This window comes from Lathamus discolor, chromosome Z (genome assembly GCF_037157495.1).
Source record: "Lathamus discolor isolate bLatDis1 chromosome Z, bLatDis1.hap1, whole genome shotgun sequence".
NCBI classification, from domain to species: Eukaryota; Metazoa; Chordata; class Aves; order Psittaciformes; family Psittacidae; genus Lathamus; species Lathamus discolor.
Window position 1 is genome coordinate 14,659,818 of NC_088909.1, and position 27,654 is coordinate 14,687,471.

The 27,654-nt window shown below is 38.6% G+C and overlaps 1 protein-coding gene across 6 annotated transcripts; it reads left to right on the forward strand.

The window, feature by feature from the left end:
• The first annotated feature begins 11 nt into the window (after window positions 1–11).
• LOC136004844 (uncharacterized protein F13E9.13, mitochondrial-like) lies at window positions 12–27,654 on the forward strand. 6 transcript variants are annotated; one of them, XM_065661754.1, is made up of 8 exons: window positions 38–78; window positions 244–318; window positions 1,321–1,403; window positions 8,808–8,988; window positions 16,825–16,975; window positions 19,118–19,245; window positions 25,210–25,305; window positions 26,148–27,654. In XM_065661754.1, the coding sequence occupies exons 1-8, from the start codon at window positions 60–62 to the stop codon at window positions 26,363–26,365; spliced, it is 951 nt and encodes a 316-aa protein (XP_065517826.1). In that variant the 5' UTR covers window positions 38–59; the 3' UTR covers window positions 26,366–27,654. The 6 variants fall into 6 exon arrangements, with proteins under 6 accessions (XP_065517821.1, XP_065517825.1, XP_065517826.1 ...); XM_065661749.1 differs by lacking the exon at window positions 26,148–27,654 and having other exon boundaries at window positions 12–55; window positions 25,210–25,709; XM_065661751.1 differs by lacking the exon at window positions 26,148–27,654 and having other exon boundaries at window positions 19,118–19,265; window positions 25,210–25,327.

The following is a 27,654-nucleotide window of genomic DNA, read 5'->3' on the forward strand; positions in this document are numbered from 1 at the left end:
GGGCGGGGCCGGCGGCAGCGACGCGGAAGCGGCAGGAGCGGCGGGGCTGCCGCAGGTGGATGCCGGTGGCGGAGGGAGGTGACCCGAGGGGCGGAAGGGCCGCAGCCGTGGCGGCGGGCCGGGCGGCGCCGTCCGCCAGCGGGGACGGGCCCGGCCTGTCCGCGGCGAGGGGCGGGCCGCCGCCGGGGCCTGCCCCCTCCTCGCCGGCGGGCCCTGATCCCCTCTCTCCCTCCCTCCCCGCAGGGATGCTGCTGCCCGGGCTCTTTGGGCGGCTGAAGGCAGCGGTCGTCGGGGTGGTGCACGTGGGCGCGCTGCCAGGTGAGCGGCGGAGCCCTCGGCCGCGGCACCTGTCAGCCCGGCCGCGGCCCGGAAGAGGGCCCACTGCCCCCGGAGCTTTAGGCCGCCGGCCCGGGCCCCTCATGAAGTACCGTAGGTTTGCTCATTCCCCCTTTCCAGCAGTAGCGGAGGCAGGAGGCAGTCCTGTGTGAGGAGCCCAGGGAGCACGGGGTGGTTTTGGTGAGCCGTGTTTGAGGAGGCGGTGGTTACAAAATCACGTAAAGGGGCGTTGGGACAGGGGACAGCTCTGCCAGATGTCAGGTAGAGCTCTCGCAGATCCCCTTGACAGGCTGGTGCCCAGAGCTCTCCAAACTCCGCATTTTCCCAGAAGCAGGCTGCAGGCGGTATGGCCAGCCCTCCACGAAACCGGACCGTGTAGCCAAGCTGCCAGAGAGCTCTTCACAGCCCACATTTGAGGCTCTTCAGTGCCCAACTTTAGGAGCCCAAGTATCAGAAAAGGCTTTGGAGCTGTTCTTAAGTGAAACTCGCTGAACTCCGCAAAATCCATGTGTGTTCATTTCTGCTATGAAGCACTTACACCAAAGTTCAGATACAATTAACCTTTCAGATTAGAGTTTAAGATAGCTTTATGTAATTTTGAATTGACTTGTGTTTAGCACAGGTATTCTGCAGACCTAGAGGTCGGTCTTGCCATAGGCTGTATTGCATGGAACATCACTAGTGCAGGGTAGCTTATAATAAGTACAGGAATAACAAGCCAAGAGCAGATCTGGTACAATAAGAGATTACGGCAGGTATTTGTCAAATTTGTGAATTACATTTAGGAGCTGAACAGTTACAGCAGACCCAACAAGTTCAGCTAACAAAAGAGATGCCACTAGGTCATGTCATAAGCAACCTTGTAGCGAGTTTATCCTATTTCTCCCTATTTCCGTGTGCCAGTCTCCATAGTTAACCTGAAAGCTGTTACTGTACGTGGTTTTGGTTTGTTCATGCCCTGAATAAGCAGCATTACTCTTGCAGGGACACCAAGAAGTTCTCTTCCGTTGACCCAGATCATTGATCAAGCTTGTCAAGAGGCAGAAGTTTACAAGAATGCTGGAGTTGTAAGTTTTGGGTTCCTCCTTCCTATAGCAGCATTTACACAAAGCTGCTTCTGCATAGGCAATATTTTTTAAACTGAGTCTATAATTCAAAGAGTCTTAACACAGTTTAGGAAGATGCTTAAATCCCCATCTTTCATTTCAATATCGTAAGTAGGCATTGATTATGAAACCTAAAATAAGCATCACATGAAACCTAAAATAAGCATCACATGCACCCAAAACGATTGAAAAAGCTTAGACTCAAGCTGTGTAATTTGAATTGCTTCAGTTGGATTACCATCAGTTTCTAAGAATCAAGTCAATTTAAGGGAGAAAGGAAAAAATGGAACATTGACTGCAACATAGATAGTTGCTGACCTTCTAGGTATTTGGCTGTAGAACCCTTCATTATCCAGTCTGACAAGCCACTGTATTTTTAGCTCTGTGCAGTACTCTGGTTTCATGAAGTCATGGAGGCACACTGCACGCACAGCCAAGGCATTGCATATCTCAGTCACTTGCAGGCTGCAGGATTGTCCCATGCTTGTGTTTGTACCAAAACACCACAGATTATTCGGGGAATAAAAGCTAAGAGGTAAGCTTAGGAGATTTTCTGCCCATTAACCCTTCTACGCAAGCCCCTCGGCTGGAAGTGTGCCAGCTTTGCACATCTAGAAGAGAAGGCCCAAAAGGCCAGTCTCAGTGAGAGGCAAGTCAAGGCAAGTACTACTGACTGAATTGCCACTGTACCTAATGTGGAATAGTAATCTTCATTGGTCAATAGATTTTAACATGTACTTTTGGAAGGTCAGATATGTTTTAAACATTTCGTTTCACCAGTCTTTGGGTGTACAGTATTACGTACATTTTGTGGCATGGTAAGGTGGTGTCCTAATGTCCAATGTTTGAAAAATATCTTAAATGAACAAGTAGCCACTGCTCTGGGCTGTTGTCTGCAAAACTTTAACAAGCTGGTTGAAACATATTTAATGGTGTAAGTTACCATGAGACTTTGAACAAAATTCAATGTAAGAACTTAGTCTAAATTATAGAAGACCAAGGTCACAACGCAAGACAGGTCACACGAAGTAGATTATGGGCAGAGAGCTAGCAAATTAGGAAGAATCCTGGGAATTCTTTAAATGATAAACATCAGTGTGAAAGAATGTTTGCATAGCTGGGCTTGTGAATCAGATGGGCAAGTACAACATGGCCGCCCAGTTAGAATAATCTCTCTTGTATTGCAAATTGTAGAGGATGAGTAAGTTTTCTTTGGTTTTGTGCCTGTTGAAGGAACAGGTGTGCAATAGCTCTGTATTCTGTACCATGACTTTATATTTTGACTTTACAGTTACAGAATCATGATGATATGAGGTATAACATGATTTGATTTACATCAGAAGAGTGGCAAGTACTAGTCTTTGTCTTCCTGTGTTAGAGGAAGTGGTTATACAAGTGACCTGTAATTTGTAAAGCCATTGCCTCAAGTTTCAGTGATTGTTTACCCATTTCTTTACATACTAATTGCACATCAAAACTTTTATCAGCAGGTAGAAAACACCAAGTATATCTAAAGGTGAGGGAGGGTACAGAAGCAGTTACTTTCACTGCTGACATGCACAAAGCTGGAACAATTTTAAGACAAGCTTTAAAATCTGTTCTAACACGGAATTTTAATTTGGGGTTTATACTTTATTGTCTTTTCAAGAGTTGAAATAAAGTTTGCTATTCCTGGTCTAACTGGTTTACATTTTTAGCTCCCACATTGCAGTCTCCGAACTTGAATATATTTTTAAGCATAACTCTTGGGTAGGACAGATAAGGTGAATGCAGTCATTTCCCTGCACATCTGGACAAATTCAAGGCTTGAAGTTATGTTTGGTCTTGCTGTAGAAGTCACAGGAACACCAGTATACATTCCACACCAATCTTTGTTCTAACAGTCGTAGCAGCAGTGTGACAAACAAATCCTTATTAGTGCCATAAAGGTCAGAAATAATCAGCAGAGCATCCATAAATTTCAGTATAGCTGCCTAACACATTCTGCAATTTATTTGTTTATTTTTTCATGGTACGTTAAGAGAAAAGTAAGTTTTTGTGATAGATACTTTCAGGAATTCCTGGCTTTTGTACACAGATCACCACTCTTCCAAAGTAACTATCCAGCATATGTAATGGAAATATATTTGGGTTTGCCCCTCAGTATCTCAAATGATCTGCTAAGCTGTCTGTTTTTTCTTATGAAAGAAGAGCTAGAAACTTACAGGTTTTTTCCACAGATGTTTCTAATGATAGTATTTCCAAGTCTTTCAGAAGATAAGTAACCATCTTGCCACAACTAGATGTTTACATATTTTCTCAACTTGCTTGAATTTGTGCTAACATTTACAAATAAAGTATATGGTCTTGCTCACTCAATATGCATTGCACTTGGATAAATCCTAGTATTTTCAGAAAAAGGTGACTTGTCTGGCACATTAGCAGCTTAATATAATAAATATGAAAGATTTGTGATATTACAGCACAGTAATGAAAACAAGTGAGTGCTCAGTTAGGAAGCCATCTGTGCTCAAAATGTATATGCTTTGTACTTGTGTGTTGCTAAACAATGAAATTCCCTAGGCAAGATTTTATAAGCAGCAAGCTATGAGGCATTATGATCCCTCCAATTTGTATCTGCTTTTGCTTAAGACAAATGCAAAATGTATATTCAAGTAAACTTTTATTTATTCTGTTCAGTCTATGATGCTTCTTTGTAGCCAGAAAATAGAGCACAAGTTCCCTCTAATTTCATTGAAATAGATCACTTTACTCCTAGTTGCTGTAATCTAGCTGTAGCTACTTGAGTAGCTGACGTTAAAGACAGTTAGAGATACACAAGTAAAAATATTTCTATTTAAAAAAAATCCCCAAATCATAAAGTTATATTGAATTGTAAATATTATGGTGCTTCTTACCACACAAAATTTTGGTTTGCTTTTTTTTTACCAGTGCTCATCCTCCTCGTGCTTCGTTTGTCTTTGTAACTGGAATGGGATTTGCTAGTACATGTTTTACATTGATTTAAAAAAAAAAAAAGTTTCAACCCTATTACTCTCAACTACAATGATACTTGGGATTCAAATTAGAGTTTAATAACAGTTGAGATAAAAATAATATTCTGTTTAATAACAGAATAAAGTAATATTTCTGCATAGAAACACATAGGTAGTTATAACTTGGATTACAGAGATTAACATTTCAAATCTTAGCTGTATTACAGTGGAATAAAATAGACAAATACTTCCTATGGTATATCACAGAATCACAGACTGGTTTACATTGGAAGGGACCTTGAAACTCACCCAGTTCCAGCCCTCTGCCACAGGCAGGGACACCTTCCACTAGACCAGGCTGCTCCAAGCCCTGTCCAACCTGGGCTTGAACACTGCCAGGGATGGGGCAGCCACAGCTTCTCTGGGCAGCCTGTGCCAGTGTCTCACCACCCTCACAGGGAAGAATTTCTTACTAATGTCTAATCTTGATCTCCCTTCTGTCAGTTTAAAACCATTCCCTCTTGTCCTGTCACTACCTGCCCTTGTAAAAAGTCCCTCTCTAGCTTTCCTGTGGGCCCCTCTAGGTATTGGAAGACTGTTATGAGGTGTTTCCAGAGCCTTCTCTTTAGGCTGAACAAGCCCAGCTTGCTCATGTCTTCATAGGAGAGGTGCTTCAGCCATTGGATCATATGCAGGAGAATTGCTTAGTAATATATCTAGTTATGTCTATTAAAGCAGTAACCTCTTGTTCTAGAGAGAGGATTTTCAAACGAATAGCTACAAAGATGCGCTGCGACACAGGTCATAAATACTTTGCGAAGGCATCTGATTTCCTTCATAAGGAGCACATGACTGGTGGTGGGAAAGGCTGTGATTATCTCAGTGTACATCTGAGCCTATATAATGATGGCTGTAGTGCAAGGTATAGTCCCCTTTTCTTCCTGGAGGAAAGAGTAATTTTTTTAAGTTTGTAAAGTGTTGTATCAGTATGCATGTGTTTGTAGGTAAGACCTTTCTGTTAAGGGAAACACTAAGATTAAATTTGTCCTAAGTAAAAGTTACATTAGGTAGATACTGAGTTAAAGCTTGTATGATTGTTATACTTGTGGTTTATAGTGTCGTGACTACATTTGAGTTTTTTCTGCTGTGATTTGTGTGTATGAGGCTGAAGTGCTTTAAGAGGTTATTTCTTTAAGTGGAATAAAGCTATGGAAATTATTTTTCTATAAAATCAGAGAGCTATTTAAATGACCCATTTTCTAGTAGATGGCTCTGATACAAGAGGCACTTTGCACACGTATGTAGCACTTCAGAAGTCATTCAAAGTCAAAAGAAAATATATTGTTTGAGAATTGTTTATAATGAGGCCATTATATATAAGCAACACTTAAATAATCATAATATTCAGTAGAAAAGGAACACAAAAGGTATTTGCTAGAGTTTATCTTTTATTATCCAAGTAAATTCTTCTTTGGAGGGTGTTATACAGTAGCTGTTCCCACCAACTTCTAAACTGTAAAATTAAGTTCCAAGAACTTGAATTCAGCATAACTGTTTTCTTTCCACCATTTTAATTAGCTGCCTGAGAGTAATGAAGTCTGTTTTATACACATATCAATTCAGTAAACACAGAAATCTGTGCTGTTATTTTTTATATAAAATATGAAATAAAGTTCTGAGTTAATGCATCTGTAATTCAGCTCTCACTATTGCAGAACGTATGTTGTTCTTTTTTTAATTAAATATAATATGCAAAAGAACAAAGTCTATTGGATGGTACCAAAAGAATAAGACTTTATTAAAGTATTAAGAAAAATATTCACTGTGACTGTGGCCTTGAGGCCATAGGAAGCGACAACTGCTGAAAAGTGAATATAGCAAGTTCAAGGCAGAAAAGAGGAATGTTGGAATCCTCCCATATGCCTACATTTTGAACTAGAATTCACATGCACAGTAGCATGGCTTAGGTTTTTAATTAATTTTAAAATGAATTAATTCATTAATCTAATGGAATAATTTGCTTTATGCAAATCCTGAGCTGTTGAAGTAGTAGCAAGCCACGGAAAGCTCAGTTTCACTGTGGTATTTCTGTGGAATTCTGTGAGCTTGTTCTGCTTTTCCTGCTGCTAGCACGGCTCTTCAGGAGCTGAGCATCTGAAGCCCCATTCCCAGGTGTCTTTCTTCTTGTGTGTCCTATTGAGCTTGATTGTTGACTGCCTGAAAGCAGCTGGTTTGCAGACCCTATCTCCTTGCCCTTTTGATAAGCTTGGAGTTTCACAGATATCCATGTTTTGGTGAAGTCTGCCTAGCAAAGCATACTTAAGCCAAGCACCAAGGGCTTCTAGATTCCGTGGTCTCAAGAAAAATACCTGGGTTTGAGGGATCATTGCATTTTTTTTGTTTTGTTTTGCTAAAATAGTATAGGTTTAGATTAATCCTTTTGCCAAATAGTGCTACTGACCAGCTTTGCATTCTTGCTTTGACTGACCCTAATAAATTTGTGTACAGAGGACAAAAGGCCAAGGGGTTTCTCTTTCTGTTGGTACCACAAAGGATTTGGTAACTGCACTTGAGTTTCAACAGCATTTGATCAGTTCAGGTTTGTTGGAACTGTTGTGACCTCATTCCAGAGGAACAGACTAAAAGGTTGTGATTTTTTTTTTCCTTTTTTTTTTTTTCATTTCTGAAAATGCTATGGGTTTTCTGAGGACTGGTTGTCATCTTTCTTGTATTGGCTACCTTCCATCACAGGCAGAGAAGTGTGGATGTTAAACCATGCATTGAATTGGACATAGAAACAAAATCAAGACAGATGTTTTGATTAGTTGTCATATCTGGTTTCCTTTGCCCAGCTGAGGTTTTTCGGTACTGGAATTCTGTAATTCAATATGCTGATGAACAGTAGCAAATAGTGCATAGGTCTAACTTTGGGTGCTCATATTAGGTTGCTTTTTTCATTATTGATTGTGTGCTTTTGTTTTTAAGGTAGCATGCATTTGGGTGTTTAAATACTCAGCTGTAAGCCATCTGTTAAAGGTGGCTGAATGCTTGCACTGAATGCATGTGGGTTGTGTGCTCGCTCTGACCGTGTTGTTCCACCAATGACTTCCACTCTGTTGTTTTCATCCTCCACGTTAAGTGTTTATTTATCATGTCTGTAGCTCACTCGGTAGTTCAGCCATTAAATGCTGACTGCATTTTATATACTGTGTTATCTTTTACTGCCAAAAGAGCTTCTACACTGCAACAAAGATTAAAGAAGTGTTACATACGAAAGTTTTTTTAAAATAGAACTCTCCCCCCCTCCCCCTTCCTGATTCTCTATGTTATTGTTAACCAGACTTCTTTCTCTAATCTCTAGTTGGTTTGTTTTGGGTTTTTTTCTAAAACATTGTTCTTTCTATTCTGGCTCGGTTACAATGTCTTTGAAACATAAAGCTCTCATTTTAAAGGATTAAGATATGTGATAGAACTCCAGAGAGCATGGAATTTGTTTTCTATATGTACAATTAATCTATTAGACTTTTTTTGTATTTAGATTTAAGCTGGTGAGAAATGTCTAGCTTCTTTTAACATCCTCTCTGCAAATGCAGAACGTCAGACTTGAAATACATTTTAAGGCTATACTTTTGTTATTAGTCCTTGACAAAATTATGTATGACTTGCAGTTGTTGAAAACTTTCTGGTATATACTATACAATGATTGGAAAAGTACAAGATATTCGATAAATCACATAAATTATATCTGCAGTGTATTTTTTAATCACTCCGTTGTTTGCTAAGAGTATGTTTGTGTGGAGTGAGCGGTGTAAATAAATAGCAATATCTTCAAGTAATTCTGAATCTGGAATGAGAGAAATGTCTGTCATTAAAACCATGGTATTAGGAACGCTGCAAATACATACAGTAGTAGTCAAACAAAAAAATCCTTTATTTACCAAAAATAACACATTTTCTGACATTAATTTAATTGGAAATTGCCTTGATTATCTCTACATCCTCTGTTATCCAAACATACTCAATATCATATATTCCACTCGGATAATTGAAGTTTGGCTTTACACTATTTTTAATGAGGTATAAGGTTTAACTCATTCACCTATAGTTCACATTTTAGGATGGATCAAAAGAAACGAAATTGATGAATGTATAATTAAAATAACATTTATTTCTCTTCATGATTTCCCTGCAAATACCATGCTGTTGATGAAAGCACTTTTAAGAATGGTAATATGCGTCAACACAATTTACTGTAGAAAATCCTTCCTTTGAAGGAAAACCTTTAAATACCTGTGTCTTTTAATACAGAACAGCATAATGGTAAACTAACCATGCTTTTTAAGTTCCCTTTTTCCAGTTTAATCATATTTTCTTATAATAATCTCTCCAGGATGGCTTGATAGTAGAAAACATGCATGATCTTCCTTACACGGTGTGTCCTGGGCCTGAAGTAACTGCAGCGATGACAGTCATTAGTGCTGCAGTGAGACGAGCCTGCCCCCATCTCGCACTGGGTGCCCAGATCCTGTGTGCTGCAAATCAACAGGCAATAGCAGTTGCTCTTGCTGCAGGTAATAGAAATGACTCGTCAGTTATCACTGTTGTTTGCTATGGCATTTACTATGTGCAAATTGTATATTGTACTAACATAGATACCATGAAAAATGAGACATGAAAAGCTCACTGTACCCTGAAAAAGCAGAAATTAGGTTTTGAGAAAAATGCCTGCTTGATTATAATCGATAGTACTTGGGCACTGCTTCAGTTGAAGGCAGCTAAAAATCCCAAGGCCACTGCCGCAGCTTACTAGGTGAAACCTATCTAAATATAATGATTAGTTTAAACCCACTCATGTCTAAAAGCCACCTTCACTGTAACTCTGTTTACTTCAGTGAAGTTATATTTAAGGATCAATTTAACCCACTGTGGATAAGCATCCTGTATCAGCATCTGATTATATATTGTTGCTACTACTGTTATCCATTAAAACTAAGTTTTCATTGCCTTTTTTTAAATGAATGGATGGAATTAAGCTTTTATGTAATAACAAAAAATTGAGTGTATAGCTAGCCAAACTACTTAAAATTAAATTACGTTTGGGGAAATTAAATACAAATTAATCTATGTTTATTGCATGAATCCTAGACTTGCTAATCTTTGTGCTCCTGCTGCTTGCTGAAGCAGTTTTAGTTATTTGTAAAATTCCATGATTTAAAGATATGGAGTCTGTTTTAATACGGAAGGCTTTGTACTATGTAAGTTGCCACTTTCAAGGTATCCAGCCACTTGAGAAACCGACAAAACCAAGTATTTGTTGCTGCAGTAAAACCTACATAAAAACCTAAAGCAAAAATGCTAACAAATCCAGTTTTAATTTTTAGGAATTGTATGCATGTAGAATATTTGAGGTACAGAGGCATTTGCAAAAATATTTACACATTTTTAAAAGCAATAGTCTAGTGAGCTTTGTTTCCTTTTAGGAGCAAAACTGATCACTAAATAAGGTAAATAGTGTGGGAACAATGTATTTTTCTTACTTCTCAGCAATTATTAATGAAGGAGAGAATGCCTGGAAAGCTTGGGGTTTGTTCAGCTCTGCTGCTGTTCTGCGCTATTTGCTCTGTAACTGCAGAACACCACTAGCAAAGGCCTGTGTTGAATGCATTGCACTTCTCTAAAAACCATTGTCTCGAATTCACTGATCATGAAAGCAAAAAAGAAAAGAAAATCACTTTAAGCAAAATGGTAGTAAACTGAGTGCTGCTTTGTAGGTAGCAAATCTTTGACTAGTTGTTCTCTAGGGTTCACTAGTAGTGACTTTAATGTCAACACAGTTATAATAGGTGGCTATTAATCATAGAATAGTTAGGGTTAGAAAGGACCTTAAGATCACCTAGTTCAAACCCCTCTGCCATGGGCAAGGACACCTCACACTAAACCATGCCATCTAAGGCTCTATCCAGCCTGGCCTTGAACACCACCAGGGATGGAGCATTCACAGCTTCCCTGGGCAACCCATTCCAGTGCCTCACCATCCTAATGGTAAAGAATTTCTTCCTTATATCCAGTCTAAACTTCCCCTGTGTAAGTTTTAACCCGTTACCCCTTGTCCTGTCACTGCAGTCCCTAATTAAGAGTCCCTCCCCAGCATCCTTGTATGACCCATTCAGATACTGGAAGGCTGCTATGAGGTCTCCACGCAGCCTTCTCTTCTCCAGGCTGAAACAGCCCCAACTTCCTCAGCCTGGGTTCATACAGCAGGGGATCCAGTCCCCTGATCATCCTCATGGCCCTCCTCTGGACTTGTTCCAACAGCTCCATGTCCTTTTTATGCTGAGGACACCAGAACTGCACACAATACTCCAAGTGAGGTCTCACGAGAGCAGAGTAGAGGAGCAGGATCACCTACTCGGACCTGCTGGTCACGCTCCTTTTGATGCAGCCCAGGATACGGTTGGCTTTCTGGGCTGCGAGCACACACTGAAGCCAGCTCATGTTCATTTTCTTGTTGACCAGCACCCTCAAGTCCTCCTCTGCAGGGCTGCTCTGAGTCTCTTCTCTGCCCAACCTGTAGCTGTGCCCTAAAGTAAAGTAAGCCCTGCATGCATTCACTAGAAAAAATACTTGAAGGTGGTTTAGCCAAAAAAACCTATGTTAAGGTAATGATATTATTTTGCAAAGGGGGAAAGAAGTCAGCAGTATACAGCATTACTAGAAGGAGCTCAACATCAGCAACATGTGGTTATGTTAATAAACCTGTTGAGGGTAGCCAAATAGTAATAGATGAAATTACTGAATTTCCCTAGCATATTGACAAGGTACTCAATAAACGTGAAAATAACAGTAATACATCAGGATATGAGGCATCTGAGAAGGCTGAGAGATTTTATTTATTTATTTTGGTTCTTTAGGAGGCATTTATTTATTCAACTAGGCACCTAAAGGAAGGAATGCCAGCAAAACCATGTTTCTGCTGGGTTCTTCAGAGGTATAGGATAGAGGGAGATCTTGAGGAAAAGAAAACTGCTGTGTCTCCGCTCTTCTAAGGAACAAGCAATTTCTCATGTAATCAAATAACAACTGTCCAGCCAAAACAGTTGTTGCCGACAGCCTTTCCACTCCAGAAGGTTATTGCAGACTCCAGTGCTGCATGCTTTTGGTTCAGCACACCAACTCCAGCACAAGGGGTCAAGGATGCGGTTGCCCAAGGGCATCAGTCTGGTGGGCCATGGTTCCTACAGCCCTAGGTCTCACTGCAGTGCATCGTTGAGTCTGTTGTTTTGTTTTCCCTTCTGACTTTAAGAGGTTATGTTGAAAGCTGTCTGTTTATAAGGGTAAATATGGCAACATTAGGCCACTCAAAAATAACACTACTTAATACTTTATTTTAACGACATCCTCCAAAGCCTGTATTATCTTCCTTCTTTCCTAAAATGCTCTTTGTGGAGAAGCAAGTCAGAATTTGTTTGTACAGTTACTTTTCAATTGGTTCGTTATTAACAAGTGTTCCATGTGGTTTTTAGAGGTGTATAATTTCCTGTTTGTAGTTTCTGATTTAATTAACTACATCTGCTAGAAACAGAATGATGTATATAAGCAGGTTCCATGAGCATTTGTAGAGGAGATAAAAGTAAAAATGCTCCCTTATTTATTTTTGTTTAGCAGATATTACTTATCATCTCTCAGTACTCAGGAATGGCCACAATATATTCGCTGAGTCTGGGTCAGATTTAGGCACAGTGTTTGGTTTTTCTTTCTTATTTATCAGTGTGTCTTGTTTCTTGCAATTAACCATTGTATTGTTTACCTTGGCTCCTGTTGTTTGCTTCATATCAGAGGAGACTGTTGTGTCTAAAGCAATTGCTCACAAGCCTTCAAGCTGATATCTGTGTTTTCTTTTGCATTAGTGAAATGTTTTCTTGGCTCTAAACTATCTGTGTAGGCCTTTGCAAAGGAGATGCCAAGCCTTTCTAGTACAGAGAATATATGCTGGTGATACTCCCTTTATTATTTTGCACATTCTCCATTACCAACATGTAGCAGTGATTAAGAAGAAATAGATAACTGGCTCATCATTAACCTAATAAACACAAAGTTAATGGTGAGAAAAAGGATTTCAAGAAAAAATTGCCATTGCAGAATATTGGTCTGGCCATCTTCTGATCTTCCAGGCATAAAACAGTCCCCAGGGCTGTATTTCCGTAGTGATGCACATGAACACTCATATTCCAGTTACCTGTCCCTACTTGACTCTGTGGAGATTCAGAGCTTCAGTCTGGGTCTTGGGAGCAAGGACTGTAGGGTCTGCTGTAGGGTGCAGCTTCCTGGTTGAGCCCTGGTGTTACGCTTGGCATGAATCAGGGCTCAGTTTGTGAGTTTTATCTTGTCTCATCTTATAAATCTAGAATAGTTCAGTACAAAGGGACTTAATCATCTAGTCCAACTGGATCTCCACCTTACTGTGAAACTGCCCTTTTCTCCTTTAAGAATCATGTTACTGAAATCCCAGTTCTGAATTAGTCTTCATCAATGATAATGACACAGTTGATAGCAGATTAAGTGAGAAATCATACCAGAAGATATCCCAGGTACCCAGATATCTCCATGTCTTTTATAAATACAATTTTGCTGTCTGAGACTGTTGCTTTCCCTCACACACCAGCAGATATAGCCTGCATGGGAATTCATGTGCTGCAGCTCATAATACTGTTTAAGGTGGAATAGAATTGGACAAAATTGTATACTGCTTTTTTGTTTTTCTTTTTAACTACCGCTGCTGGTTAATTCTCTCCATCATTGTCACAACTCAAAAATATTTGTCCATGTCAGATAAGCGGGCTGGAGCACCTCCCGTATGAAGACAGGCTGAGAAAGTTGGGACTCTTCAGCCTGGAGAAGAGAAGCTTCATGGAGACCTCATAGCAGCCCTCCAGTATCTGCAGAGGGCCTACAAGGATGCCAGAGAAGGACTCTTCATCAGGGCCTGTAGCAATAGAACAAGGGGAAATGGGTTTAAACTTAAACAGGGGAAGTCCAGGCTAGATGTAAGGGAGAATTTCTTTGCTGTGAGGGTGTTGAGGCACTGGTACAGGTTGCCAAAAGAAGTGGTAAATGCTCCATCCCTGGCAGTGTTTAAGGCCAGACTGGACTCAGCCTTGGGTGACATGGTCTAGGTGAGTTGTCCCTGCCCACGGCAGGGGGGTTGGAACTTGATGATCTTAAGGTCCTTTCCAATCCTAACTGTTCTATGATTAGTAATGCTGTGGTGGCATGGAGGCAGCAAAATTAAGAACTTCAGCAGGCATGTGCATTCCTGGGAGCATCTGTGGGTGCCATGGTGCGATGCTGAGTGGAAGGAGCTGCTGCAAGATTATGTCCTGAGTAGCAAAGGGTCTTCACAGCAAGCAAAGGGTCTTCACAGCATGTAGACTGTGTGCCTTTAGCATCAATAGCAGCCAAAGTTGATACTCTTCTGAGTTTTCATTTTCAGCATAAAATTAGTCTTTCCAATTCTTTTTGCATTAGGAAGGTAAGAAGAGCTGGGAACCAAGATTTACTGCATCTATAAAACAAGATACCACCAGTAAAGTTAACCTGCAGCATCTTGCCTTCGTGTAAAGGCAAAGATGTTTGCCTGAAGTCCAAATTTCAACAGCAACCAGAAGCAGAGGCTGGATCCCGTCTTTGTGAAACAGTAAATCCTTTCTCTCAGCTCCTTTTGACTTTACAGCTGAAGAGAAGGAACATACCTGAGAAATGTTTCTCAGTGGCTGTATCCAATTCACTGTCTTGGGCTGTTAAAATGCAGTGACATGCACATTTGCAGCATTTAAGGTGGATATTTCTTCCATCAGCCCCATCTTGCATTATTTTCTTACCCAGAAAAAGAAGTGTTTCAGTGTATCTTTCCCCCCGCCTTTAATCATAAATTATCATAGGAAGGAAAATAAAAAGGAAGAAATAAAGCTTTTCTCTACAGTTAGACCTTCACAGCTGTTTAGGTAAAGGTGTTTAAATATGACTAAATTAGTGGACTAACACTAACTTGTGAAAGAGAGACAAACTTTAGTTCTTTGAGCAGGCTCTGCTGCAGCTAGTTATTTGATTTACATGTTCTTAATACAGTCTTGAAGTTCTGTTTATTAGGTTTCTTTTGAAATTTCCTGTTTTTGTTTTCCAGTGAGATGACAAAATTTCTTTGTTCCCACATAAGTCAGAAATAGGACTGTTAACTATTCAACGGCTATTACTTTTCAACTTGCCAAATGTGAAAGTAAGCAATAGTATCATTCTCACAATTTTATAAGCATAAGAATGAATTCATTAATGGGATTTGATTATGGCTTCATAAGGTAATGATTTGGTGCCTGTACCTATTACATTTGGTTAAAGTTTGTATTTTCATAGCCTCCAAAAACCCAGATAAAGAGTACAGCTTTGTTAAACTATGTAAACAATCCTAATGTTTAGCAGAAAGTCTTAAATTACTAAGTCAAGGGAAAACAAACCAAACATCACCAAACAACATGTAAGCAGTGGCTTCAATAGATGAAATTACTCTGTGAATAGCCCCTGTTCTGAGTTAGACATTGATTGCTGTGAAAATGTAACATATCTCTAGAGTCATCAACGGTCTTATGATTACAGAAGTCATTTTATATAACTCTGAACTGTGCTGTACAATAGAAATAGAACCTGTAGCTTGCTTTCCTAGATGCAGAAATCTCAGTCTAGCTATTTGCAGTGTGTTTATTACCCAACATCTACTAGCACTTGTAACTATACTTGTGGTACACTCTTGTCTTTGGATCCTGAGAGTAATCCATGCCTTTCACTCACGAGTCTCAAGGCACAGGACAGCTTGCATTCGATTTGGCATCCATCTGTGATGTTTCTTGTTAGCTTGATGTTTCTTCTCTGTGTTGCTAAGCAATACAGGCTCTTCTCTATCAGGCATAAGCTTCTGTTTCTGCAACTTCAGGGCTTTTGGAATGAAACTGAAATTATAAAATAAACAGGCACCTTGTCATTTGGTAAATACATTTTAAAGATCGTTTATGTTTGTATTCGAAATGTGCTAAAGTGAGGCCTCTGTTGCCGAAGCAGTTCTCTGGTGGGTGGGATTGCATTCTTGATGGCTGCTTTCACATGCATTCATTTCCTTGGGATGATGTCAGCTCTAATTAAACGTGCAGCTGACTCCAAAGCTGGAGCAACAGCAGAGCTTCATAAGGGCTTGGAAGAGACCTCTAAAGCATACTGGAAGAACAGCAAAAGACAAGATGAATGCAGAGCTTTTACACATGTGTTAAGTGACAGGTGAAATAAACTTCAAGGCTATGAAAGACTGGAGAAAAGAGGGGAATACAATAAGGGAGTCAGAATTCTGTCTTGGTGCCTCACAGCTGTGGGCTTGCTACACTATGGCCCAAGGCTTCAGGATTTCAACACAGAGATATTTCAAGGCTGTGTCCCTGAGTGTAGATGAATAGCCTGTTAAGTCATTGCTATTCGTAATCTTCCTTTTTGGTATCCATTCCACAAAACCTTCCTAGTGCAAAAAAATAATTTAATATGGTGTAAACCATAGACATGGTAGAGTTGATGGTTGGAAGAGAGCGGAAAATGTTTCAGTCTTCCCAAACCTTATCTTTTTGTACCCTTGGCAGAGCTCTAGAAGTAATTTGTTGATGTGGTGGTGCTGTGTAGATAAAACGAGATGTGTTCAGATGGAGGTTGTATATAACGTATATAATAATATAGGATGTGTTTCTTGCCTGTTTTCCTAAAGAAAGAAGACAATGCTATTCCTCTCTGCCCATATCCTTGGTGCTTTTTGACCTGAGGAGCAACTTCAGGTGTATTTAGTGAAATAGATGTTGGGAAGGAAATAACACAGTGAAACAGTATCTGGAAAGAGGGGAGAGACACAAGTTAATGATTCTTTTAGAGAGAAGACACATCATTGAGATTGAAGAGCTGTGTTTTGACCTACTTGCTTCTTTGTTGGCACATGCCCACACAGCAAGAAGCAGGTCCTATCCAACCCTAACTATTCTATTGTTGTATGACAGGGTGTGCGGCTGTTTCTTCTCAGGGACAAACTGATAAGGGCAGGGAAAGAGAAGGGAAATGTGGGCGGTAGGGAGAAAACTGTCGGTCTCTGTGCAGGAGGTGAGAGTTGAAGGCAGTAAGATGGAAAGACGTTGGAGATAATATAGGCGAAAATAAAAAATGTAAAATTTAAATATGTGGAAAAGCAAGGTTGGTTAGTCCTAGAGTTTACAGAACAACTTGTGTTAGGATTAGATAAGAGGGGCAGTCAGGTTGGGTTTTGTTTGGGTTTAGAATTTCTGTTTTTCAGGCTTCAGTTTTAGCTAAGATATTGCTAATTTTGTGTTTTTCAGGTCTTGATTTTATCCGTGCTGAAGGGTTTGTGTTTTCTCATGTTGCTGATGAAGGGATTATAAACGCCTGTGCAGGTAACCTGCTACGATACAGAAAACAAGTTGGAGCAGAGAGCATTCAGATTTTTGCTGACATTAAAAAGAAACATAGGTAAAACCAAGCAATAGTTTATGTAAATATGAATGTAATAATGATTTTATTTTTCTAAGTCTTTTTTTTTTTTTTTAATGCTTATTTAGTGTCAGGAAAGTTAATGATATAGGGAGAACTTTCTTGATCAAGCAAGGTCTTGCAGTGCTATTAGGGTCATTATGTGCTATTATGTTTAAAAATGAACGTGCACCTGTTAGCTCCATGTTGCTGCATCTGTGAAGTTTGCCATTGTTTAACCTTCAAGATTTATAAATGCGGACTGAAAAAAGTTCTGCATCTGGTATTAGGTGAGATTTTGTATACTTGGCTGTTATGTTTAAACAAATTTTCTTTCTGCAGGCTAGGCATACAAGGTTGTTTTTAGCTATGCAAGCAGTTGCCATATAAAAGCATCCAAATCATAATATTATGGCATTTAAAAAGAGCCATTCTCTTTTTTCTCCTTCCTGCCAATAATGCTGGTTTCTTCTACTTAATTCAGTGCTGTCTATGTATGGATTATATTCTATGATTATCAAACAGAAAGAATTTATGACAGATGAATCCAGTTTCTTTTCTGCTGATACTTTATCATAACTGTCACCTGGTACTTTCAGCTACTTAGATGTCACTCTTTGTTTTTTTTTCTCCCAGAAGAACTGCTCAAGTGTTATGTATTATACATGCTAAATAACCCAATTAAAATGTTTGTGTGTAGTGTGTGTGTAATCATGAGAATAACCCAAGTCTGGAAGATCTTAAAAACCTAATAAACAGATAATAAATTTCAAAGTAGAATGGAAACAATGCAGAGGGGCCAAATTAAGCTTTAACAGTCCTTTCAGAGTGGTTTCTTTCTAATGATTTATATATATAAAGATATATGTATATATGAATAAAAATACACTGCAATAGACTTTTTTCTAAAAAAAATCTGATAGCATCATGTGACATTTCTTTGTCTTGACAATTGATGAATTGATATTTGGATTATACTTCCTGTTGTTCAAAGGGTTTGCTTTTGAATAAAGGAAAAGATGTTTTTGTTTCAGGCAGATTCATAAGTTGAAAAGGGAATGTTAAAGTACATGTTGGTTGAGCTTTCTAATGTAGAAAAATGTGCCTCCCACTGAGAGCTGCTAGCCTCCTCTTCTTTAAATGTGCAGAAACTATTTATGTAGTCTACCTGCTGTGTTGCGGCTACCTTCCATGTCCTAGTTTTAGGGTGCCTTTTACTGTTAAGCCTCATTTCAATCTCATTGTATGTTTTTATTAGTTAGGCCTGCCTTTCTCCAGCTGCAGAAAGGGAGTTAGTGTACTTCCTTTCCCATTCATCACACTGCACATATATGCTGCCTCTGAATATGACCAGAGCATGACCCCCCCAAGAGTGTTGTCCGTCCAGGCAGATCCAGGAAAGAGGTTGTCTCCAGCACCACTCATCAGTGCAACATGTCAGTCATAGCCATTGTAAATGTAAATACTGAAACAACAAAGTCAGCTGTTGAACCAGCAATGGCTGGACTTCTTGCAAAGTTTAGAACTGTTTAAATTAAAAGCTGCTTTTGCTACAGGTTTCATACAAAGTACATCACCCATATATCAAAGACTGCTGTTGAAAAGCTAGGTTGCAGGTAATTGGTGTCTGCAACTACTGTGTAAGATGATTCCTGTGATTAAATCATAGGTAATAACTATACTTGCGGTTAGTTGGACTTTGTAAAATGGAGGGTGTTAATTCTGTTCTAGCAACAGAATCTGATTTATGAATGATTGCACATCCATAACTCCCACTTGAAGTCAGAGCTGTGTGTGCTCAACACTTCTGAAATACAGGTGCTCGACATGTAAGCGGCTGTCTCAATTGACACTTGGTAGTTCACACTCAGCAATCACTCTTCAGAGACAGGAGACCCAGAACGATAGACAGATCAATTACGATTCCGTGATGGAAAAGGCTGTTTTTTTTTCTTCTTGTTCATGTTGCGATGCTACTTCCCAGTTTAAAACAGTATGCTTGCCCTCACTCACAAAGCTTGCGTTTGGTTGTTCTGACAGCAGGAAAGATGAAGAAATACAGTTAGACTGAACATTCAACAAGGTGAATAATAAACGTGTGTGCCAACAGTAACCACAGGGTATGTTCATGCCTGTTGACAGTGCTCATGCTCTGACAGCGGATGTCAGCGTGGCCCAGACCGCTTTGGCTGCTGAACTCTTCCTGGCTGATGGGGTTATACTGACTGGCACAGCAACTGGACTGCCCACAGATCCCCAGGAGCTGAAAGGTGAGAGCTGTCAGACAAAGGTAAGACAATGGGCAGCAAATCAGGATTAATGTAGAAAGAAATCTATATATCTGCTGTTCTTAAGGGATTAAAAAAAAAAAAAAAAAGAAGAGGCAAGAAAAAAACCTCTCACTGTTGGGTTTGATTTGATACAGCAGAACTTACGTGATTGGCTGTCTTGTGGTTCTAAACAACAATTTGTTGGGATGAAAATGAGAATTATTTCAAGCCTTTGTAACACTGAATGATGCTGAGGCTTAAATACAAAGAAAATATTAAAAAATGTCCACAAAACTATGTAAAAAAATCCCACAACTTTTCATTTCTAACAAGTCTTCATCCAAGAAAAAGCTACTTTATAGCCCTATTAGAAAACTATCTAACTATAAATCTTTCCATTGAAGAATAAGGCATTTTTATCTTTCACAATGGAAATTCAAGTCCTGAAAGAAAAGGGGAATTTCGAAAAGGCGACATTCTGATTAGTAATACCAAGGGAAGTACTGCTTGGAAGATTTCAGAAAGAGTACAGGTTCACTGGTAGATACACAGATATTACATCAAAATATTTTTTAAATGGTGTGGACTTTTTGTCAAGGGAGGGTCATTTGACCCAAGTTGTTAACCTTTCCAAAGTGTTACAAGTTTCTTCACATTTTTCTATTGGCGTAAGTTTGATCTGTTATGAAATTGGATTGCTCCCATGCTGGAATTAAAGTTCTGTCATGGTGGCATTTAATTTTTATCACTAATTTTAATTTAATTTCTTGAATTCAAGGGTCTCTCTACATAAAATAGAACATGTAATTTATTTATTTTTTTTTTAGGGTTTACTTTTGCTGACATGCTTTAACTTGTCATGTTTTGAAGTTCTAGTGCAGAGTGTATTGTAGCCAACTTTTGTTCACTGATCAGCGTGAAAAACATACTTCTCTTGCCATAAATACCTGGGCCTCAAACATCTTTTGAAATAACATGAAATTATTCAATGTTTTCAGGATTTTTGACTATATCATATGTGCTTAACAGCATTTAAAATGAATGTTGAACTTGTCAAAATGGATTCTTACTTCACATGTTAAACTTTTTGCCAGATAATGGATTATAAATGGCTATGCTTCAGTCACCAATGTTAAAATGATGGGTTGGTGCGAACACTGAGCTCTTGAACTAGTTGAGCCTTTTGGTATAGAAAACTAGAAATGATACATGAAACAGGTGACCCAAAGCTAGGCCTATTTTAGAGACTGCAAAATTTCCTTAATCATAAGCTTCATCCCTGTCTGCAATTAATGCTCTCATCATTCTCAAAGCAGATTAAATAATTTAAAAAAAATGTGTAATTCTTAGGACAAAATCCTAGGTTAAATTCTGCTTTCATATGTGCATGTGCAACCTCCATTCATTTCCTGCATCAAAGAGCAAAACCTGACCTCCAGGCCCAAAGGTTTTTTATCACAGGACGCCAAACAAATAGCACCATGGCTTCTGCTTTTCTTCTATGTGAATAAACATGTCAGTCTGTCCTGCTCTCTTTGTGGGTCCAAAGAACAAAATGAATCAGAGTTGGCAGTTGTAATGAAATACACACATTAATTTTGTGTTTGGATCTGTGCTATGAAAACAAGAGTCTGAAGATCATGGGTTTATTTTAACTTAGGTCACAGCACTCTGGATGTTAGCAGACCCTCTCATGAGAACGATGTTGGTTTAAAACAATTAAGAGAAGAACTTAAAAATCAGTATTCTGGTGTATAAGAAAATGACAAATTAGGCATAACTATGTCAGCAGATTCTTAAAAGGAATCAGATCTGCAGTCTACAAAGCTGGTGTTGATGTGAGTGAAATTTTGCTTTTCACGAATTTATGCAGCTCTAGAAGTGCTGTGTTATGATGATACACACAATTGGGCACCTTTCATCACACTGCAAAGCATCTCTTGAAAGCAGAACCAAGAGACGGATGAGATTTTTGTCATGTCTTCTTTACAGCTTTGTTGTGCGGTAATATAAGAGTGGTTTTGCCTTTGTGTCTTTGTGTTGAATTGACTGATTTGTGATGGGGTGGGGGAAATGAGTGTTTCCCTGTCAAACCACCGAACTGTGTTAAGTAGGATTTTGTTTGCAGCTTGTGTCACTGCCTTCTTATAGGCAACCATCAGCACTGCCCCTTGCAGAGGCTGGCAGGGCCCAGGGGATACCAGGGCACCACTGGTTGATGTAGTACAAGGTCTTAAAATCAGACTTCAGGTTAGTAAGGAGCAGGAATTATAGCTGAGCATCTTTAATTACAATTAATTAATAAACCATATTTTCATTCAAGACATTATAGAAGTTTGTTCCAGTTTCTACCTTCTGAAACGTTCTTTGGTTGGAGTGTGGTAATCTTATCAGGTTTTCTCTTTGGATCCAACTGCTGAAATACCTGCTTTGCATCCAGCCTGTATTTTAAGTGACTAAATCTTTGCATAACGACTGCTTAGTTGTCTCTTTAAACAAAAAGCAAATGGCCTCAACTGAGTAAACAGTGGCAAACAGGGTACAGCAAGAAACCCAAAAACTGGCTGTGACTGTCACCTCCTTAGTTATTGTTCATAAAAGGGTTATCGAGGCTGATTCACCCTCTCACCTTCTGATGATACATTTAGGTCAAAATAGAGGCTGCTGCCTTTGTGGTACTGTTGAAATAAACAAGAGATGTGAGTCTGATCAGTGCTTTTTGTAAGCCCCACATTTAATAACAGTCATTTGAATTAAAAAAAAAAAAGTGTTTCAGTGGAGCATTACCATAAACATAGTGTTGTGTACGGTACAGTGATTACTGCATATGAAAAAGCTGTTAAAAGAGGAGTAGTCGAGCAAGTTATTGGCACAGTGGTGCTTATTTTTACGCTGCTCTTCACCATTGTTTTCAAGCTAGGAGCATTTGGCCTTTATTTCATGTAACTTGTGCGTACCATAGTTCAAATGCTTTCATTGTGCTTTGCAACCAAGCACTACTTTATTTGATTTTATTAAAGACATGTCTGCAGATGTACTGTCACAAGAAAGAGCACAGTGCCCTCTAGTTACAGTTTACTGAAATAGAGAAATGTGCAAGTTCTGTAAACTTTAGGATCTTGTTACTGTAATGTCAAAAAATTGTCTCCTTCTGTCTTTGTGTCAAAAAAAAATTATATATATATATATACACTCAGGAAAAGAAAGGCAAGAAAGCTGAAAGATTTAAATCTCTGTGTTTAGAGACATCTTGACAGTGACTGAACATTGCCATACAAAAACATATCAAACTGCTGTTGCTTTATTTTCTTTTACAAGTTAGAATTTGTACTAACCCAGCCAATAGACAGATCACCTTGTACTAATCAACTTTAGGCCTTGATGTGCTTGGGAATGACATAGAAGTACCACCTGTAGCATACTTAATTAGGTACCCCAGTCGCATTGCAGACTGAGCACTCCCATTGCCATTCCTCACATCATCACTCTGAATAAACCTGCAGTTCAGGAGGTGTGTGTGGACTCCATGTGTCATGTATGGATGACAGCATGAGTTGGATACCTTGCTCCTTTGGAAAGCTTTGGGTTTTTGTGGTTTCACAACAGTCTCAGGTTTTGCTGGGTTTTCCTCTGTGCTAAGGCTACACGACTGTCTTACACCCAAGTGATCATGCTCTGTTTAATTATTTGGCTCTTAATTTTTCCTGGCAATATGAAATAATTATACAATGACTACTGCTAATGTGCCTTATGCACTCGTCCTAAAAACAAATATTGACTTGGAATACAGTTCTCTTAGGAATACAATATACAGTTGTATGGTCAGTTGTAGAACCTTAATTATGCATTGGCATCTATGTAAAGCAAATGTGATAATTCTAAGAGCACATAGCTACTATATAGGTATTGTGATTTTTCTAGAACAGGATTTCAGTAATCATACTGTAAATAACGTAAATTTAATTATTTTGTTCCTGTAAGCAGGATGACTATAAGAATAAAAAACTTGTGTAACAATAACTGGAGTTCTAATTATATATGCATGATCCATCTGATTTATTTAAAATTTTCAATAAGGACTGTGTAGAATGATTTTATTTTTGTGTTGAAATATTTGTAAGAAGGAGTTATTGTTCCTACATGGAAAAATGGTAGGTCATGTGACCTAAAAAGAGATTCAAGAGCATTTTAATTGATCCCCTTTCTTCAGTTAAGTAGGAAGGTGAGAAATAATTAGTCTTCCCTGAAGCATAATTAATAAGTAAGGCTGCTGATGAAACTTCATTTAAACAAAGTGTTTTGAAGCAGACTCTTACATGTTACGTATGTGCTTTCTCCAGTTACCTCAAGCTTTGACCATCTTATATCAGTTTATCACCCATTAAGGTAATTCATGTATGTTTAAAGGTCAGAAATAATGCCTCACAACATTTCTCTAAGGGATGAAGCATCCAGTCCCAGAAGTAACTCTGAGGATGGTCAGTTTGAAATGAGAGGATGAGAAGGATGCTTAGTAATTCTTGGACTGGGATATTTTTTTATTTCTTTTTCCAGAGCTAGTACTAACCCCAGGTCTGCAGAAAATACTTTAAATAACTTCTGTCTATGGGGAACTTTTCTATGCTTAAAACAGCCATCCCCCTTTGGTTTTGTTCTAAGAAATGGGAACTGTAGTTGCTGAGCCATAGATCCATTTCCTCACAGCCAGGTCTGCTGGAATGTATGCATTTCACAGTGAACCATGCACTGGAATCCACCCTGTGTGTGAGGGACGAAGGGGTTCTGTAATATTTTGAGCCCTGTTTGATATTTTGTTTATTTCTCCTTTTGGAGCCAGGTCAGATGATAAAGTAACACATGTTGTATGTAGAAAACGACAAGGGCTTTTTTGTTTCATTGACATTCCTAGAGAGAAAAGTAGTCTTTATCAGTATTATCTTTTGCTTTCTGGAGCTATCAGTGTAGTCTATATGGCTGCTGCTTGCTTTCCTACTTTTGAGTCCCTGAAATTTATCATGAAGTAGAGGACACATTCCTTTTCCCTGTGAATAAGGCTGCTCTTGTTTCTTCACTGAAGATCTTCTACTATTTGTCAATGTAGCATAAATTCAGCAAGGATACCTGGCAGAAATACACACCAGTCCAATTACCATTATTGTGATTTAAACTGATGTCGGAAGAATTGTAATAAGCACAGCTCTGCTGAATAGTTCTGCCACTGTAATTTTCTCACCAGACTTGGAAGAAAGAATCTGAGTCGATATGGATATGACAAATCAAAACAAGAATGGCATCCTATTCTTGTAGCTGTATTTTGATTACTTCATGGGAAGACTGGGGAAGTGGTGACATGACTTAAGGTGAGGGAAATGGAGAGCAGTGTTGAGACTCCACATGGAGCATAGTAGCCCACACAATCATTCCAGTGCATACTTTGTCAAGGCAATAGATACGGTTTGCCTGGAATCTATACTGGGTGCTACTGCAACACGGTAGTAAACAATAGCTCCTATCTATGTAGGTGTAGTACCTCTAGCACAGCTGAGCCTCTGAGCATGATGGTAACAATCACAGTAAGTAAAAGTGCTGTGCAAAAACTTCCTTCATCTAGCATCTCTTCCTACCAGGGATGTGGAGTAAAGATGAATTTGTGAGTGGACTATAGTAAAATGCAGTACATTCTCTGCCAGCCAATTCAACTTAATCTTGGTTAAATCTTGTTCCTTGAGAATAAAGAGGGGTACAGGTATGGTATCGAGACCCAACTTTCATATCCTACAAAATAGTGAGCGCTAAAGGAGTTTTTTTTCTAGAGAAGTTGTTTCATTCTATAGAAGTAGTATGAAACACTGTGATCACTATTTTCTTGATCCTCAACTTTATTGTTGAAAAACTGTGTAAATTATAGTATTGGTAGAGTTTCAAAGACGGATTTAACCCTAGTTTTGGTTTTCTTCTTTTCAGAGGTTAAAAATACTGTGAAGATTCCTGTGCTGGTTGGGTCTGGAGTGACTCTGGAGAACGTGACGAATTACTTGGATGCAAATGCTCTAATAATTGGTTCGTATTTCAAGAAAGAAGGTTATTGGGCAAATGCTGTTGATTCTGACCGAGTAAAGAAATTTATGGAACACATACGTAAACTGAGAGAATGAAATTGTCAGTAAACAGTATTTTTTGTGTGTGTGTATAAACGTATGATACATCATACAGAATTAAAGCACAAATGTGTGGTTGAAGGGCTAATAACTTGAAATGAAAACACTCATCATCCCCATAACTAGGTGGGAAACATGGTAGCACTCACAATAAACTTGTGCTCTGATGTATGCTTCTAGGCAGCACATTTCTATGACACTCAAAGCCAGCGTTAATACAAAACCAACTCTCTGAAGGCCTGTGTAATGTATTCTCTCCTATAAGTAAAATGCTATGGAGTTTAAGAATTTGTAGTAAATACCCATCACAGGTGAGCTGAGTTTTGTTTTGCTTGTGAGTACAATAGAATGCCCTTAGTTTACAGCTAAGATTATTGTAAATTGGACAAGTTAATTACTCTTTCAGTTTCCCCATCTGTAAAATGATGATAATAGAACCTGCATCACATGGGGGTTGTAAGACATTATAAATGAATGAATGTACAGCTCTTTCATCTCTTCAAATGAAGGGCTCTTTTAAAGTTCAAGATCATTTTTTTTTCATTAGAATTGTGCATTTATTACAATAATGTAGTAATTGTTTCCCATATAAAAATTTAGGATAACTGGGAAACTGATTTACTTACAATACTTATTAGGTAGTAAATGTAAATATTTAATTACATCTTAGGTAGAGTTGGAATTTAGTCAAAATGTTTTCACAAAAAATGGAAATTTTAATAAAAGTTTATTGTTATTTTTCAGCAAGCTCCTACAGCTTTGTACTTCTCCAGACTAGTATTAGTGATGTTAAAACCCGCCAGGTTCCCTCCAATACACAAAGTGTAATTATGATGGAAACCTTTTTACCAAAGCTGACAGCTAAACACAGATTTTTATTTTTTCCTGTAAAATGTAGAGGGAAAATATTACAGGCTTACTATGTGTGTTGTGAGAGGTTCCCCTTGAATTCAATCTTTTAGCTATATGGAAGTTTAAAAGAACCCAAAGAACAGTAGCCACCTTCAAATAGTCAGCTGAAAACTACAACCAGTACACTGCTAAGGATTGTTCTGTGACATTAATTATCTTTAAAGAAACTGATTACAGTTGCCAAAAGTCACATTCATCACTGTGAGTGTGAAAATATAATCTGTTGCCAGCATCTTTCTTGAATTATTTTTTACTCATTCACATCCAAAAACTCAAAAGTGAATGGAACTCAAATGGGTTTTCATCCACATAAAAGGGGTGATGAGAACTCCTTCAGTGCTGTATGCAAGGTCTAAATGGAGTAATGCTAATGTAGTAGTCTTTGTAAGACAAAAACCCTCATGAGTTGGTGTAACACTCATCACATGCAATGAATACTGTAGACAGCACTTCCACTGTCAGGATTTCATTTAGCATACCTCTGTGTAACACTTATGAAAGGAAGAGGATGTATTTTTGGTCTGTATTGTTACATGTGAAGGGTAAGTGCAGAATTTAGGGAACAGAAGTAGAGGAAAGCCGATTCTAAAGCCTGGAAATGTGACTGATGGCCAACTCTTTATCATTCTTTGTGCTGAAAGTATTTGTCTAGCAGCATTAAGCATCTGCTTGCCTGTTTCACACAGATGCTGTAAGTTGAATTTGACCTTTTGTTCAGAAAGTGTTTGAATACTTAATGTAAAAATATTAAGTTATCAGAAAGGCTGTCTCTTTCGGGAAGACTGTTCAATTTTTATACAGCCCAAGTTGTTAAAGTACTTTGGAGCATGAACAACTTCAGAGGAGAACAAAGCAGGCAGTGCTAATGTGTAGAAACTCCAGAAGTAAATAACAGCTGTTCAAGAAGACTTCTATTAAATATGTATTAATTAATTTGAAGTGCATCACTTAAATATTTGAAGAGATTATCTTGTGTTAATTTACATTAAAACACACAGCACTTGTTAGCCTCATTACAGTATCCTAAGTATATCTTAAGCTATCACCTCATCCTACATTGAGCTTTTTGTTGGGTGTTGATTGCTTTTGATTTGCCCTTTTAAAATGTCAGATAGTGGCCTCTCTTTCTTACTGGATCTCTTCTTTCTCTCAGGTTTTGCTCTTGCATAGTTACTATACTTGTGTCCATTCTGTGCCGAACAGAAAAGAATTAAAAATAGCTTGTGAAAATACACCAGTAATTGCCCACAGCTCAGTTCCCTCACATGGCCATCCAAACCTCATGTGTGTTTTTTTCTGGGAACTTATGAACCAGCAGAGAAAATGTAAGTGACCATCT